General features: G+C 43.1%; 1 protein-coding gene across 5 annotated transcripts; it reads left to right on the forward strand.

Moving 5' to 3' along the window:
• Window positions 1-3,439: 3,439 nt before the first annotated feature.
• On the forward strand, window positions 3,440-15,489 carry ezh1 (enhancer of zeste 1 polycomb repressive complex 2 subunit). 5 transcript variants are annotated; one of them, XM_041956911.1, is made up of 20 exons: window positions 3,440-3,861; window positions 4,903-5,081; window positions 5,181-5,306; window positions 5,800-5,922; window positions 6,172-6,289; window positions 6,410-6,643; window positions 7,246-7,348; window positions 7,630-7,793; window positions 7,975-8,066; window positions 8,178-8,394; window positions 9,529-9,713; window positions 11,433-11,524; window positions 11,615-11,643; window positions 11,758-11,883; window positions 13,007-13,185; window positions 13,289-13,384; window positions 13,496-13,577; window positions 13,660-13,743; window positions 13,852-13,978; window positions 14,075-15,489. In XM_041956911.1, exons 2-19 carry the CDS (start codon window positions 4,905-4,907, stop codon window positions 13,938-13,940), a joined length of 2,316 nt encoding a protein of 771 aa, XP_041812845.1. In that variant the 5' UTR covers window positions 3,440-3,861; window positions 4,903-4,904; the 3' UTR covers window positions 13,941-13,978; window positions 14,075-15,489. The 5 variants fall into 5 exon arrangements, with proteins under 5 accessions (XP_041812845.1, XP_041812841.1, XP_041812842.1 ...); XM_041956907.1 differs by having other exon boundaries at window positions 3,442-3,861; window positions 13,852-13,936; XM_041956908.1 differs by having other exon boundaries at window positions 3,443-3,861; window positions 13,663-13,743; window positions 13,852-13,936.
• The last annotated feature ends 2,708 nt before the right edge of the window (window positions 15,490-18,197 follow it).

Raw genomic sequence — 18,197 nt, forward strand, 5'->3', positions numbered from 1 at the left:
CTCATTTCCTAGGATGGGCGGATTCCCACAATGGGACAGAGAGCCTCTGATAAGGTTAGAACTACTGTGGTCCACTGGTGTACCACCATCACTCTCTCTCTTTATCTTCTCTCATCCCACCCTCTGCTTTCAAACAGAGAGGGAGAAGCTGGGGAGAGCCCCACCCTCTCTTTTTCTCTCTCCCTCTCTCTGTCTCTACCTTTGCATGTGATTAATACTTTTATCAGTACAGGCAACATTTAGATGTTAATAGTGGGTGCACACAGCGAGTGGACTAATTGCTTGTGAGCCCTGTTGGACAGAAAGAATTCATGCTGCTATCTGAATATCTATCTGCTTTTTTAAATGTTTTGCATGATTCGCTTGGATGGAAACTTGTAACAGTAATTTTGTGCGAATACATTTTCTCACTAGGAGCCAATTAAGCCAAGTCACAGCAGGTTGTTAATCACAATCCAAAGGCTTTTTACTATTGTTTTGAGATATTTGTTTTTTATCCAGAAGTAGCAGTTAATTAAAGCACAAACAAAAGGTTGTACAACATTTTAAAATAGTGCTAAACTGAGTTAGCAATGCACTCCTAAAGAAATATCGCCCTCTTTATTACACGCATTTGACTTCCTTGTTAAAACCTGCCACCTTCATTTCCCACAATGCAACTCGACTGCACACAGTTCAGTTTGAGATTCAGGTGTGTTATGCTGGCCTGTCAAGTGACATCACTTGAGGCAGTTTATCAGATTGCGTGCAGCTCTCTTTGAAGCTACAAAAGGCTTTATACAACTTTATTCACATATGCAGTATTACTAAACAGGCTTTAATGAGTAAAACTGGTGCAGTTCCACTTAATTTGTGGTCATTGGAGACTACTTTTTCCAATTTATGGGTGTCAAGAGCCTGAGATTTCCTGTACGATACATCACTGATACATGTTTTTTGTATCTGTGCTGTGTTACACCATCAATGCTGATGACAAGCATGCCATTTACACCACTTCAAGATCTGACGTCACTCTGAGCTTCTGTTGTAAACAGAGACGGCAGAGATCTCCGGTCACTGAAGGATGAGTGTACTTCCTCAGCTGCTGGACTTCAGAGAGACCCAGGCAGTTCAGAACCAAAATTGCTTTCACATTTCAGATAAAGGGGCCACTCTTTTTTGGTACTTGTTACAGCTCTCTTCCATGAATAAATTATTCTTACATCAGTTATAGTCAGTTAATGTTTTGAATGACTTTAAAAGTAACTATTTCAAAAACTACTCATCTCTCAGCCTTTGTCATGGATCATTAAAGGTACAGTACACCATATTTAAAGATGTGAGTCCCGCAACAGGCGCCAAGACCAACACACAGTTTACACTATAAAGACTCAAAAACTTCCTGCTGATAACAGCCTCGCTCCCCAGGGCTTTTCTTCCTCTGCGTGTTCGCTTTTGTTCAACAGTTCAGTATCAATATGGCTACTTCAAATACCACTGTACACACGCCAAACACGCTGTATCATCTCAGATACTTATGCTCACTGAATGCATAATTAACCAGGATTTCAAAGTATAAACAGCAGAAGCAGAGGGCAGACAGGATCAACAGCAGCACAGTGTTCTGACAGAAACATGTTGGTATAGCATATCAGACCAAACCAGGCCAAGCCAGGTTTCTTTATTCAAATTAGATGTGCACACACGTACTGTATGAGAACATATTGTGTCATGAGATGAAAACTGGCTGAACAGTGCCATCTTGTGTGCCAGAGGAGTAACTTTCCAGTGGTTTCCTCTTATTAATCAGGGTTCATGTAGAAGGAATACACTAGAAAATAAACTAAACTGTTAGAAATATTAACAGAATGATAAGAATTCAAAGCTGTATAGCTTGTGAGATATAACGCAGGGTTACAGTTTACATTACAGCTTACATTTATCCTCTTCTGTGATTCCTTTTGAATCAAGTGTTTCTATCTGTTTCTATCTTTCTATGCAGAAACCCATTAAAGATTAGGAGCTTTTGAAGCAGATGTATGCATTCAAATAGTTTTTGTTTTAAAGAAAAAGTCTATTTAGTCTGAGTAATAGAGAAGTAATATCCCCAACACACTTAAACAACACCTGTTTAAGGTACAAAGCTAAATATCAGATCTTTTCTATAATATAATAATTTCAATATCTGTGAAATTTGTGTTAAATTCGTTTAAAACATTGGTACTTCCTGTTGTTTTTCACACTGTCACTTTAAATATCAAGCTGATCCAAAGACTGCAAATGAAACTGCTGATCTGTTCATTTGTTGAAGCCAAAGTGAGGTTTGCAATAGCTTGGCTATGCTAGCAAGTCAGGGTAGGAAAATTACCCTCATCTTGAATGGCTGACAACATGCAGCAGGTGCTGAGTTTACAGTCACCACAGTCTTAATTATATCTGCTGCTAATTATGCAGAGTAAAGGTGCTGCAGTTGCCTCTCATAGGAATTTCTGCACAAACATCTTTGCATTGCAATCAATTTTAGTAGATAAAGGCAATAACTCATGCTTTAAATCATTCATAATCACAAAATGTAAAAGTGATGATTAGGAGCAGGTATATTTAGACTTAATTAATTAGGAGTGCACACTAGCAGCTACCATTGCTCCCTGTTAATGATGTCAAATCAACACGTAATCAGACAACAAGCAATTGATCGGATAACCGCAGCACCAGTTTACATGTGGTTTGTTACAGGATGTGACGTTAGTGAACTTTGCACATATTTTTCTCCGGCATCTGTGAAAACGTTTAGAAACAACCTGTTTTATGCACCGCAGTCGAGGTTCATGTTGTTGTAGAATGACGATGCTGTCCCTTCCACTCGACTTTTCTACTTATATTACAAAGATGTGCTCTGAAAAGTGCCCTTCTTTCATGATTTGGGGGTTATTTAAGCAAAACTGACTCGATTGCTCATCAATTTGGTGATTTCCAAAAACTCAACATGAACCAAAGAGGTCATTGTGTTGCTTTTGTTACTTTTGTTTGAGCTTTAAGTTGCGCAAGCGGGGATTTAACGTGGATCGTTTGACGGCATCAGCGACCGGAGGACCTTCATCCAGCCCTGTTTGTCTCCCTCAATGCGTTGAGCTCTCCCTGGAGGAGGAGTGCGGAACAACAGCTGAACTGTTTTCCATCCGACACAACTCCACTGCAGGACTTTTCAACTATTTCATTAAAAATGAATCCCCCAAAATGTTAGTTTATCGACACAGTCTGCGCAATCGTTGAATTGCAAAATTTGCCATTTTATGTGAGCACGTTTTCCGGTTTTGCGTGCCGTCCGTTTGTTTTCGCTATTTCAAAAATCACCACAACATTCCTGCGCGATTGCTTCATTTATCCGCTCCGAACATCAACGTGCCGATTAAAAAACCCAAACGAGTGCTGTGCCCTCGCGCGTTCAGACGGTGATCTAGCCCTCTGGACAGTTGCATCAGTTCCTGTGTGTGCGTGTAAATGGCTGAGCGGTGGCTGCTCCACGCTACTTTTTATTCCCAGGACGCAGAATAGTCATAAATCCTCCTCTGCTAGGAAAAGGCTGTGATCATAATAAAGACGTCACCCTTCTGCTCGGGTTGGCTCAACCAAGCCAAGTGCGCAGCTATTTGTAAGCTACAACAACAACAACCTCCAGCACCATGCCCGTGGATAACGTAGGGATTTCTCCGAGATCCCCTCGCCGTGCGAAGACGATATCTGCGTCAGATCCATAGCAGAGACAGCCTTTAATTGCTCCGGATCTCTCTACTAGGCTATTAAAAAAAACACACAGACAGAGACTCGATCGCGTTGCGGGCTCCTGTCGCAACAAACAGGACGCAAGCCGTGGATTTGAAGGTATTTAATAACTGCGACACTGGCTGTAGAGGTAGACGTGCACACGCGTCCGCCTGAATAGCGTGCTGTCATTGTGGTGCTCGCTGCGCACGTCTTTAAAGTATTCCACATTTAAATGGATACTGTGTAGCGCTGTCTGAGCGGGGCTGCAGCTACAGGACGCAGCGCACTTCATAGCTGTGGCTGAAACGTGTGCACGGGAGGGGGGAAAAAATGCACTGTAGCAGTTTCCCGAGCTCGGATTTGGCTTTGTACCGATTTTTGATTCTGTTCTAGCGCAGACATGGAAGTTGATGTTCACTAGTGTGATTATGAAACACAGAAAAACTGTACTACGCACTTTTCTGCTCCGCTTCATATTGCTTTTCTGAAGAGGCACGCCCACTCCTGAGCAATGTGGATGCCCCCGTGCTGTTACATGAACAGACACTTTCAGGCACTTTTGTGCGTTCACATCCTGAGTCTTGTTTGTTCGGTATTCGGTCGGTCGCCATCCATGACTGAGCAAGAGCCAAGGGCAGTCTTACCCTAAGCAGTTTAAAGCACCCGTGTGGAAGGCATTTTTTACATTTAATGTCAATTTTGTTTTGCCACCGGCAGGGGGCTCTCTTTCAAATAGACTTCCAGTGATGGTGAATGGGGAAGTTTTATGTCTGTGAGAGGCAGAGGGAGAGTTTAAAGTACTTGATGTTGATAGTAGTAAAGACTTATGAAGTAATTTAGCAACACATTATAGAAAAACACTGTAAGCATATCACAAAATGCCTGTTACCTGTGTTATTGAAAATTTTGTGGTGGAATAGGTGGTGCAAATAGTAAATTCATTATACACTCACTGGTGAACCTTGTAGGAATATTACAGGAAATCACAAATTTTGTGCCCAAAATACACTCATCTTCTCATGTACCATTTAAACACCTTTTCAGGATCTAAAGGTTTAAGTTGACAGCAGCATCTACCCCATTTAGTGGGGTGTACCCCAGTGCGGTGGCCTTTTTTATTTATTTTTGCCACATACTAACCCTGCCTTTTTTAAATAGTCATGGAGGAAACAGCTGCAGCAGCTCCAGCCCCTGGCACTGGTGCTGCCCCACCAACCCCAAGACCTCAGCCTTCCTTTGCACCCTCCCGCAGCCTGCTCGAGTGGAGACGGAGGGTCAAGTCTGAGTATATGCGGCTTCGCCAATTAAAACGCCTTAAAAAAGCGGAGGAGGTCAAGGTGGGTCAGTTATTGACAGCTCTGCTTATGAACAAATGTTTTGTGCTGCATGCATGGTGTGCGGGACTTACAGTATGTGTGACATCTGTTTGTTCCTAGACCCTGTTCATGTCTAACAGGCAAAAGATTGAGCAGCAGACAAATCTCCTGAATGCAGAGTGGTCCAGGCTCAGGATTCAGTCCATCCCTCTGTCAACTTCTAGTGGAGCTCTGGCCAGCAAGAAGGTCTGTGTGTGTGTGACTGTGTGTTTGTGTGTGTGCATACCATCCTGCCTATAATGTTCAGATCTATCGTCACATTCCTACTCAACAAGTAATCCAATCAATTGTTACTGTGTGAATGTGCTCTGAGAAAACTTGTATCCATCATGTTGAGTCCTCTTCACCAGCCTCAATGTTCTGCTCTGATTCCTACCTGGCTGTCAGGTGTTGCTAAAATATCTCAGGACAACGCTGTGTGCCAGAATTGGATCATGTGGCAGCTTAAAGGTGGCCTCTAGCCCTGTGGCAGCTAGTGAGGGAGCTAGTGAGGGTATGACAGAAGCTTACTGTTCCACCATGCCGTCAGGGTCCTCTTTATTGTGCTTCCTGGGTTTGTTTTCCCCGTTGGGGGTTGAGCAGCATGTGTATCCGATTATACAGTTATAAAATTGTCCAATAACGCTGAGAATTGTTCTATTGTCTTGTCAAAGCTAAGCCGCGTCTGGTTCTCTTACAGATGTGTACAGTGGAGTTTGGCTTCCCAGCATTCAAAGCTCAAGCCATTGCCATGAGACCACTGTCGACAGTGGCAGGAATCCCCTTCATGTACTCCTGGTCGCCGCTGCAGCACAACTTCATGGTATGAAATAAAGCACATAGTGTTGTGGATGATGCAGCTACAGTGTTATTAAAGGTGCAGAGAACTCTTATATAAGATTTTACATGTTTGCTTATATTTCCACTCCATGTGTGTACATTTTTTTGACTGTATTGACTACTAACAGCGCAGTACAGTTTATTATTTTAACGTGTTTGTTCCTCAGTAGCGTCACAGGTGGTGAAGTGACATGCCGCATCACCTGGTTCCATACCTGTCTTTGTTTCTTAGGTGGAGGATGAGACGTTCCTTCACAACATCCCATACATGGGCGATGAGGTGCTGGAGCAGGACGAGGCCTTCCTGGAGGAACTCATCGACAACTACGATGGCGTCCACGGTGACAGAGGTGTGTGCTTGGATGCACAAATCCCATTATTATTATACACTGATGATGCAGCTGTCATTATTTAGTAGTTACTTAACAGATTTGCACTTGTTGGGTTCTGACATGTTGATGGTGTCCCAGAGGGGGGGTTTATCAGCGATGAGATCTTTAAAGAGCTGGTGGAGGCTTTGAGCCAGTACTCTGACCATGAGGAGGAGGAAGAGGAGGAACCGGCGGCGGTGGCGGCGGCGGCAGAGGTGACGGGAAAGAAGGAGGACGAGAGAGTGATGAGGAGGAGCTCCGTGGAGGGTTCAGAAGAGACCAAATCTGGTACTGTGGCATTTATCAGGAGGAAGAGGAGGAGCACTACTGAGGGTGAGCAAGTCATCAGCTGTACGTTTGTGTGTTCAGACTTTGTTGTGTGAGAGAACAAGAGAGCTTCAGTATGAACAAGGCTGGTAGTGTTCCTCTCATTACACTGTACAGCTGCCACAAGGTCGCCCTGCCACAGCAGCTCTTGCACAGGCATTGTTTACTTTAAAGCTGTCTCTGTGTCCTGCATGGCCACTGTGTGTGAGGGAACCTGTTTGTCCATGACACTGATATGGCCTGGCTCTAATTACAGAACTTAATGACCTCTTGTAGCAGGCTTTATGGGAAACTAGGCTTTATGCACACTTCGTGAAGCACACCTGGCTACGCTGTCATTCAGCTACTGGTACACAAACACATCCAGGGGTGCATGAACAACAAGATACTGAAAAAAGAAAACTTCACAGCGACTACAATGATTTTCACTGAGAATTGTTTTCAGAACATGTTATTGCTAACCGGCCTTGAGCACTTCTGTACCATTGCAAAATGTTTAACAGAACATATTACATAAGCTTTATTTGTGAATCTCTATCAAAGCCTGATGTGTGGACAAAACTGGGTTATTTGTATAACCACCTCTGTTTCTCTGTTTTCTCTCAAAGTGAGGGACCTGTCCAGCAGCAAGAAGGTCCCCAACGATAAGATATTTACAGCCATCGCCTCAATGTTCCCTTACAAAGGCACCATGGAGGAGCTGAAGGAAAAGTAAGAAAAGTGGAGTGAAACTGGGGATCTGCGTGCACAATGCTGAACAGGCCGTCGCTTAGTGTTCACCATGGAGACGCAAGCTGTCAGGGAGGGAAGTAATAATGGTGGCTCCCTCTCAGGCTCTCTGACTCAAAGGAGCAGTTGCATCAGCATCTGAAAGAGTTTTAGACAGATACATCAACAATCACCCAGCACCAACTTCAAATGAAATAAAAATACTGTGGCAACAGAGACCAGGAGATATATGCGTACTAAAACTCGCCCTGTCACCTCCACAGGTACAAGGACCTCTTGGAGCCTCCCAGCCCGGTTAAGCTGCCCCCCCTTTGCACCCCAAACCTGGATGGCCCTTTTGCTAAGTCTGTGCAGCGGGAGCAGTCGTTACACTCCTTCCACACGCTCTTCTGCAGACGTTGCTTCAAATACGACTGCTTCCTCCACCGTAAGGGCTCGATTTATGCTTATTATTATTCCTTAGTATAGGTTTTTTTTATTTCCAGTGAGGCTGTGATGAGTACATTATGATTACTCTGTGTGCCTTTGTGTTTTATTTACTTATTCACATGCAATTGCTAACTGATGTGCAATAGAGACTCAGATTATGTTTGTTTGTGTTCATAAAGCTTTCCATGCTACACCCAATGTTTACAAGAGGAAGAGTAAGGAGATCCACATGGAGACTGAACCATGTGGTGTAGACTGCTTCCTGTTACAGGTATACCAGGCTCACAGTTATTATTTGATTAACATATTCCTGCAATCTGTTGTATGTGCTATATCTTGTTTACTCTTTGTTGTTTTTCCTATCCCCGGCGCTCCTCTGCAGAAAGGGGCTAAAGAGTTTGTGGATCAGTATATGCTACGCTCGCAGAGGTCTCGGAGGCGCCGGAGGCAGCAGCGTCCCACCAGCTCCAGCTGCCCTGGACCGTCTGGGTCTGCTGAGGAAGATAAACAGGGTGAAAGTGACCACGAAACCACCTCCTCCTCAGGTGGGAGTCTGATTTCACAGGAACTGGATTTGGAGCTGCTTTTCAAGCCACCAGGTGCTTTGTCTACTCTAGGCAGGGTGACTAGGCGAGATCTCAAGTTTCTTATTTTGTAGTTTGTATTTTTTATTGATATATACATATATAGCCGATTCTTTTGGGATTTCAATTTTCTCAGCTACTCTAAAGTAACCTGGTAATGATTGTCTGCTTTGAGGCTTCACAGAGTATGCACATAGTTGTTTTAATGTGTTTCTGAGTCACCGTATGACTGAGTGGATGCATCATTTACCATAACCTCCCCCCAAATCCCTCCCTTTCTGGAAGGCGCCTTAGAAAAGTAAAATTTGGCTGAAGATGATAGCCTTCAAGTCATATCCTGCTCTATTCTCTGTTTCCCTTCTTCCATCTCCTCTCAATATCACCTCTCTCTTGCCAAGCAAAATAAACCAGCCATTAGTTTTGCATGCTTCAGCCCCAATATAAACACTTTGTTCCCTCTTCCCCTCCTCCTACTGTTTTTTTTTCTTCTTGTTTTTTTTTTTCCTTTTTGTTGACATCTTCATGTGGAGAGCAGCGGAAGGGAAATAAGAGCTATCTCCACTGGCTCTTTTGTCGTCCTCTCCTCCCCTGGAGCTCTCAGGTTGTTTTTCATCTCCATCAGTGCCTCGCTGGAAGTCTCTGTTAGTTTTGGAAACCGCCGATGCTCAGCCAGTGACTCAGCAGACTCTCTCGCACGTGTTGAGATAATGTGGAAAAAACAGATTGTTAAGCAGATTAATAAAGATACTCAGTGCTGGAGCATGTGGCTACAGCAATGCTGCATTCAGCCTGTTGCCAAGCAACATTCAGCTCTCTGCCTCGAGCTGTGGGTGTACGAGCCTCAGTCTTGAATATCCAAAAAGCTAAATCAAAGCCCGTGGTCCCCTGTGTATGTGTGTGTTTGAGCATGTGTGCACATGCAGATACACGAGAATGGCACCCAGACATAGCAAGACGTGTGTCGACGTGGGGTCGAGTCAGAACGGCTTATGTGTGTGCACAGATAAAAAGACCTTTTTGCCAAGTCCAACTAATTAAAAAAATGTTTGTGTGTGCAGCTGCATGTGTGCAGATTCAAAAAATATGAACGGAACTTTCTGCCAAGAGTAGTTAGTATTTCTCATACTAAAGTGTGTGTGTGTGTAACAGAGGGGAATTCACGGTGCCAGACTCCCACCAAGATACGTCCAGGGGATGATGACGGGGCGCAGCAGGCGTGCTGTGTGGTCCAGTGGAGCGGGGCAGAGGAGTCGCTGTTCAGGGTGCTACACGGCACATACTTCAACAACTTCTGCTCCATCGCTCGCCTCATCGGTACAAAGAACTGCAAGGAGGTGAAGTATTCACACACATAACAGTTTTCCTAGCTCAGCATGTTTCCTTTGGCACCATGAGCAGAAATGCTGTGCTAACTTTGCTGCATTCATTCAACATTAATAAAATGAATGTTCTCTCACTGGCTAATTCATAAGAAACTGTGGTTTGATCTAAACAGGTTGCTACAAACAAGATGACGAGTACTCCACTGATTTAGCACTGTACTCCTGTATCACATATATATAGATATCGTCTCTTGTCCAGGCATTCTCCTTCCTTGTCAAAGCCTGGTGCCTACTGCCAAAAGCCCAGTATGAGTGCGTTATGCTCATAATTCTTATGTAGGTAAGAGCTGCTCGCCCAATCTCAAGCAGGCTACAGAGGTCTGATAACCTCATTTAACACCAGTTTTGTTTTGTTTTTTCATTTTCAGACTTTTAGTCTTCAGCTGTTGCTTCTGGAGCCACGAAAGGCTTCATACAACTTTTTTCACGTATGCAGCAGTAATCCCCAAGACCTGTAAACAGATTTTAATGTGTAAAATCAGTTTAGCTCCCCTTTAAAAGGCCAGATGGTGGAATGAGAAAAAAGATGGACATAGATGCAATAACTTTGAATACTTCAGCAGACCAGAAAAGAGAAGGAACACACATAAAACAAGGGAATGGTGACAAATAGGAAATGGAAGCAAGACAGTTTATGAGAAATGAGGTCTTAATTTTAGAGAAACAGCACAAACAGTGAAACTACAGCGATTGTGAGTTATCCACTGTCTCATGTGTTGCTCAGTGTCTATGCTAGCAATAAAATGTACTTTTAAATGCTAAATAATGAACTGTGACTAATGCTTTCTGAAACTGATATATAGTTCTTTCGAAATAATGTAGACAACATACTTGCGTCGCTGATTTCTGTTGCATTTGCATCAGTGCAAGGGTAATAACACATGCATCCTGTGCCTGTGGTTTTATGGTGTGGGTAATTGGGCTGACTACAGAGAGAATGGCATGTGGCACCATAAACAGGGATGCTTACCAGATGTGACGTCGCTCATGTTCTCTCATGATGCAGTCGTTCAGCCTTCAGACGTTCCCAGACTCCCGTCAACTGAGCGTCATGTGGGCTGTACAGAAGAGAAAATATGACATCTTCTAAATTAGACTCCACAACTTTTTATGATTGAGCTCAATACACACAATGAAGAACAAGTAAAACAAATCCTGATATAATATTTAAGACGTGTTGAAGCAGCCTTGCGTGGTCTTATCCAACCCTTGTATCGCCTCTTGTCTCACAGCCAGACCAGTCCAGTCTGTATTGGACTGTCTGTCAAGGCTCTGCTGGCGTTCAGAGGGCCCCGCCCACTGCTTAACTGAGTGGAAATGCTGAAACCAGCTGCATCATTATGTATGTCTGTGTCCTAGGGAAGAGGCCAAATCTGGGTTTTGGCAACCAGAAGTGGTTTTTCTGTGTGTGTGTGTGTGTGTGTGTGTGTGTGTGTGTGTGTGTGTGTGCATGCATGTGTATATTTGGCCTCTGCAGTGGAGTTTTGATAGGATGGAGGGGGGCAGGATGTTCTGTTTCGTAATTGCACCGATGTGCTTTTCAGCTCGAGTGGCACTACATTACACAACATAATTACGATGAAGGGAACAGAATTTCTTCGCAGTAGTGTACATTTGTTCCAAATTAGCAGCTTGCGTTGTTGTTGCTCATGTCATTTTCATTTCCCGCAGGTGTACGAGTTTGCAGTGAAGGAGGTCCTGATCCATCGTGTCCCTTTGGTGGATGGAGACATCTTGCCTCAAAAGAAGAAAAGGAAACACAGGCATGTTAAAGCCAGTTATTTTCCTTTGCTGAGTGTGCTGTTTCATTTTAACTTATGCGAGAGTAAAACTAGTTTTGTTTGTTATGGCAGGTTATGGGCGAAGATTCAGCTAAAGAAAGGTATGTTCATCTCAAAATTGAAAGGTCACAGCATGACTATTCCTACACAACGCCCTCTGAAATACAACACAGCTCACTGTGCCAGTCTGAGTGCTTTGTCCTCTGTTGCTCCAGATAACTCGTCCAATCAGGTGTACAACTACCAGCCATGTGATCACCCCGACCATCCATGCGACAGCTCCTGCCCGTGTGTGATGACCCAGAATTTCTGTGAGAAGTTCTGCCAGTGCGAGCACGAGTGTGAGTGTCACCTTTCTTATTCACCTGTGCTCCTGTGTGCTGCGTGCTTCATTCTCCCTCACGCAAATGCATGAGACGAGGCACGCTTTGCCTTGTGACGCTAAAGTAAAAATGTTTTTCATAACCGCATTTTCCACTGAAAGCCCTCAGTAGCTTCAAAGCCATTTTGCCCGACCACAATAGAGCAGAATGTGAAACGATTCTGCAGGATTCTGGCAGCGGTCAGAGGAGAGACTGTCCTCTGGCGAGAATAGGTGGGTGTCTGTTTAATACAGAGCTGCGTTCACACTGAGGCATTTGCTGCAGCAGCAATGACCCAGAAGTGTGTTTTCTGAAATGGCCACATGGTGGAGGAATGCATTTTGTATTTTTCCCTCTGGAGAGTTTGCAACAGAAAAAGAGGATAAGACGAAGTAAACATTTCGTTATGGTTTAGACAAGATGGTTTTGCCTCATTTGTTCATCTGTTGTGGTTCAGTCACCTTCTCTCCCCCCCTCCTCCTTACCCGACTGTTACCTCGCCTTTTCCCGTAGCAGAGGAGAGCCGGGGCCAAACAGGAAGCAGCCCCCGGTTACACATGTGTGCGCTCTAAAGACTTGGAGAGAAATCAAAGGCATGTGACAGGCTCTGTGCCTGATATACAACATCATCTCCAACATCAGTATGAGTCAGACAGCTCTAGCTAAACAGTGCTTGATGATACAGACACAGAAAACCCACACAGGGTGGGAATGGGAGGTTAAAATGGCAGGACAGATGAGGCAAATGCTGCCTGGAGCTCTTGTGGACAGTTTTCCACAAGCAGAGGCTGCTGGAAAGACATTTCGGTTATTCTTGCCTGATCCTTCCGTTCATCTGCCCGGAGGGTGTTATGTTACACCCTGCAAAATTGTATTTCAACATATCTGCCAGCAGAGGTCCCTGACAGATGAGCATCTCAGCATTGCTCAGTCACTGAGCTTCTGTGCCACCACTGCATTTTCAAATGGAATTACTTATCATGATCATATTGTGTTCTGCCAAGTCACATAACGTATTATCTTTCTCGATGGCTGCAGTTAGCTCCTAAATGTTCTCAGTGCATCCCCTTTCAGAGCAGCTGTGTGTATAAATGTTTTGCAGGCCAGAACCGCTTCCCAGGCTGCAGGTGTAAGACACAGTGCAACACTAAACAGTGTCCGTGCTACCTGGCCGTGAGGGAGTGTGACCCAGATCTGTGCGTGACCTGCGGGGCTGCAGATCACTGGGACAGCAAAGGGGTCTCCTGCAAGAACTGCAGCATCCAGAGAGGCCTAAAAAAGGTGGACAAAGACAGCTTAACTATTTCTGATATTCTGTTATTCTGGAGACATTTTTAGGGGGTTTAGATCACTCATATGACTTGTGGTGTCTGATTTCTCTCAGCACCTGCTTTTGGCTCCATCAGATGTTGCCGGATGGGGCACCTTCATCAAAGAACCAGTTCAGAAGAATGAGTTTATCTCTGAATACTGTGGCGAGGCAAGTCCTTGCAGTTTAGTCAAATTTTGACATTTTTATTTATAAGCTCTCAGCTCGATTGAAGTTGTTGTTCCTAGAGCGTTTATTATTCCTGTTTGTGTGCATGAGCAGCTGATCTCCCAGGATGAGGCAGACCGACGTGGAAGGATCTATGACAAATACATGTCTAGCTTCCTTTTCAACTTGAACAATGGCAAGTATTCCCCACTCCTGGTCATAACCATACCGCTGTTACGCCATTTTAAGTAATCCTTAATGCATTCTATGTCTCTCAGTAGACTTTGTTGTGGATGCCACACGAAAGGGGAACAAAATCCGCTTCGCAAATCATTCAGTCAATCCCAACTGTTACGCAAAAGGTAAGACTGAGTCAGTTTGTTTTGCTGTGAGGTGAAATGTGAATTCAGGGCATTTTTGTGGGATGAAAGCAGCCTTTTGTTCGCTGATGTTGTTGTGTGCCATTTCAGTCGTCATGGTGAATGGAGACCACCGCATTGGAATCTTCGCCAAAAGAGCTATTCTGCAAGGAGAGGAGCTATTCTTTGACTACAGGTAGAGTCACAGGCCTTTTTGTGACTCTCCATCGGCTTCAAAGTAAAATAAAAAAACAAGGCCGCTGTACATTGTGACGGAATTACTGGTTTCTGCAGATCTTGTATACAATCTAAAACTCTTTACTTCCTCCCACAGATACAGCCAAGCCGATGCCCTCAAGTATGTGGGGATAGAGAGGGAGGTAGACATGACTTAGCTACACCTGCAGCCTACCTCCATAACCTGCCCTGAACTCCTCAGCCACCCACTAATGCTTCTGTCCCTCTCTGCAGCGTCATATCTAGCTGGCGAGTTTCAATGAGCAGTCGCTGTCTCTACCCTCTGTGCTGCACTTCCAAAAATAGAAAGCCCCCCCCCTGCTGTTTTGCAGGTGCTCCTGCTTTGCAGACAGCATACCACCTCCTTCAGCGACAGCCGTCAGCTCTCCCTCTCATCTGCCCAAACCCAACCACCTACCTGCAAGACTGTATCCGCCAAGCTTACGAAACTAAACTATTTAAAGTGGAAATACTATTAATCCCTATCGCTTACTGCACCAAGAGGATCACATGTTTTTTCTTTTTGTTCCATCTTGTCAAAGAGAAGAGGCCACGACTACCCATCATGCAGTGTGTTACTCTCTCAGCAGTTTTGTTACTGTACTTATAGACCGGCTTTTGTTTGACCCCTCAGTACATAATGCAAGCTTTTACATCGTACCTAATGATGATCAGTGAAATGCATGTGCTGTCTCTTGGATAAACAAACCATTAAACATGTTAGCCACATCATTAGCTTCAGTCAGATGCTGCTCTGTTCAGTCACTCAGTGTTGTAGTGTGATGTTACCCCATGCCTGTTCTTCAGAAGAGCTTTTGAAGAGCCGGCAGGTTTGACAGCTTGGTATGTTCTTTTATGAACCTTGACAGCGGCTAGCATCACCGCCACATCTTAATGGTGAAACAAGTTATTGTGCATTGATATCATTGTTCTGCAAAAATAGGCAACCAGACAAGAAACCGACTGACTGAATGTAACCTGTAGATGATGGTGAAGAGATCTCATCCCTCTTTTCATTTTACACATTCACCCGTTCTTTTGGTACTCTGAGCAACATACATGCACATCAAACGTTTCATCATGTTTACATGATCTTGAGGCCTTCACACTTTGTGAGGGAAATGAGTCAGAAATGAACAAGTCACACAGTAAATGTCTTCCTTTCAAATCATATAAGTGCCAAATGACTCCACACAGAAAAAGGCTGAAACAGTGTGGATGTGTTGCATAATTAACAGAGGTGTGTAAAAGGTAACCTTTGCAAGGTTATTTTCATGGGAAAAGCAAAATTATCAGTGTTTGACCAAATATTAAAGTCCCCCACATGTGAATGTAAAATATCATTTATCATCTTTGTTTTTTTATATATGTCCAGATTTGTTATTCACTCTGTTTTTCATTTATAAAACATTGAAGCCCACTTTGAAATGAGATCTTTCTCAATAGAGATGAACACAATGGAGTTTACTGCTATGTACAGTGTATGCCTATAAAAATAAAAGTTTAACTTTATACATTAGAACATACAGTTCTGGTCCTTGAGTGTGTTAACTGTCACTGTACAAAAGCACCTGCAATGACACAAATACACAGCATACATTTTCTTCAAGCTTCTTTTATTGTGACAGTTTGGCCTTGATTTACACAGTAATGGTCATTTACAGTGAAAGTATTACAAAACAAAATCGCACATATTGAAGAACAGAAAAAGTTCCTAAATTTCAGTGTGATCACAAACACAACTGTATTGATCATTTCTGGTTCCTGTTGCTGAAGGATTCAGTTTGATGGTGCAGAGGTGTAACCTGCCTACTTCTCACTCTGGTGCTTTATCATTGGATTTCATGTATGATATCACTGTTGACAGGGTATCTGTGGATTCATATAAAGTATGAAAAAGTCTTCATAAGTATTAAAATCTTTGTTGTTGTGTTCATAGAACTCAGAGCAGAATTGCATGCACAAGACTTAACAAACCCCAGTTTAACTTAATGCTCCTTTCAATATGCTTTGTTTTTTATTTTGATCTCTTTGTTTAACTCCAGGTATTGAACAGCACTTTCTCACATTTTCTGAAATCAGCAGATACCCTGTCTGAGCCAACAACATCCTGCTGACCTACTCCCTCTACTGGCCATTTTAAATCTTAGTCCCTTTTATTCACACCCTCGCTTTCATCATTAGGATGCAGGGTGGACACTTCAGGAATAGTTCAGCACAGATGCATTGTGCTTGTATTGTCCCTTACAGACACCTGATACTTGAACATGGAGAAGCCACCCTGAGCTACATCCAGGCCTTGTTTCTGTCTCACTGTACTACTGTTGGTGCACTACAATAAGTGAGTCTAATAGTTGGCATCAGTGCACATTTGGTTTTTAAATAAGAGTTGTTATTGAACATCTGTAGGTTGTATCTTAGTGAGCAAACTATGAACATAGCAACATCTAAACAACCAGTCACACATACACACGCTCCAGGGACCACGCATGATTAACTAGTGAGTGGCAATGAAGTGACACTGCTAGGCTGAATATTTCTAGTCAATTTACCAATGAATACAGTGAGGTGTATACATTTATATAATACATAAGTCGACTCTTTCCTAATAGGCATCAAAGCATATTTGACCCAAGTTTGTTGGCTTGCGCCTAATATGAACTTTGAGTGGTGATTGTCCATTTAACAAAAACACAAATTCTTTGCACTCATCACAGACCAGCAGTTTCACTCTGTTTACTCACTTTTCATTCTCATTCATCTCATGACAGCGTTCTTAAAAATATAGCCTGTAAATGCCAGTTTTGGTCAAATCTGTACATTTTCATACATTATTACCAAGTCATACCTTCTTAGTAATTGCAGTTTTTACATGTACTGTACATCCTTTCACTGTACAATATTGCACAGTTTTGCCCATCTGTAATGGAAGAAATCAACAATGTTGAGTTTTGGAGGTGTATTAGTGCTACAGAGAACAAGGACTGTACTTTCTTTATCCTGAGCAGTCTTGAAAGCTACCATGAGTAATTTTACTTTCAATGCTAAGCAGCCTACAATAAAAACATCAGTCTTCACTGTAGGGTCCGCTCATACATTACAGAGTCAGAGGATATACATTCAAAGTACTCCATTGAACAGTTTCTAACTTGTTTCATATAAACCATAGGAATAAAAAAGTCGCTTAACACATTTTTCATATATTCACGTATACACTCATTACATCCTACTTGCTATTGTGCATCTGCAAATTAAACTGAGACATTAACATCATTGGTTGCTGATAGAAGCTCATATTATTGCATGTTACTGCAAAGTGCCATCATGCTCTACGTATGCATAGCTAATATGTTACAAATGCTTTACTTTTTTTCCCCGTTTTTTTTTTTTTTCCACATACACAATAGTGCTTTAGTATCAAGGTCAGCTGCAGTGAGTGATGGCAGCCCTAAGTTTTGGTTGCACCACACATCAAACAAAATTTCATCTTGCCAGAGGAGGAAATTTCATTGGACTACGGGTAGAATTTTCAAACTTTCCACTGAAAGCAGCTAAACAAGCAGCAGCAGTGATGACAGCGTGTTTGGCTACTGTCCTACAGCATTATGCAAAAATATTCAAGCAGTATGAGTTAGAAGTAAAAGATTAGCATTTACACTCTTGTGGTCCTCTGTACATATGTTACTGTGTGTGTGCATGTGTGTTCACATGTATTCTTCTCCACATGGCCATTGGAAGCAGCTGTTTCCTGAAAGATGCTTATTACTGGGGTTGAAAGGATCGTGAGAAGACTGATTCTTTCGTAATAACGTCGTTGGAGACACTCTGTAGCACCGAGCTATTGGCAGCTTGACCATAATATAAGCAACCAGAAGTAAGACAGAAGGAATGACAACTTGGATATTTAGGTCACCCTGTCGCTGGTGGGCTTCATCACCTCAACTTTTGTTTGGATTCTGCAGCGCACAGACAGCCTGTCAGCTCTCACACTTTGAGGTACATACGTATCATCACACTATCATTTCCTCCATGGTTGAGGATGCGTTAGGAATCTGAGCATACTGTGATCTGCAAAGCTACTATCTACTGACACTATGGCAATTCTCAACCACTTACATGTGCCATTCTGTATAGGTAATGCACTGTTATAGGCTGCAATACAACAAATATAAGCGTATATACCTTTTACAATCTTTATATGTATCATCTCAAAGCTTAAG

This window comes from Chelmon rostratus, chromosome 17 (assembly GCF_017976325.1).
Source record: "Chelmon rostratus isolate fCheRos1 chromosome 17, fCheRos1.pri, whole genome shotgun sequence".
NCBI classification, from domain to species: domain Eukaryota; kingdom Metazoa; phylum Chordata; class Actinopteri; order Chaetodontiformes; family Chaetodontidae; genus Chelmon; species Chelmon rostratus.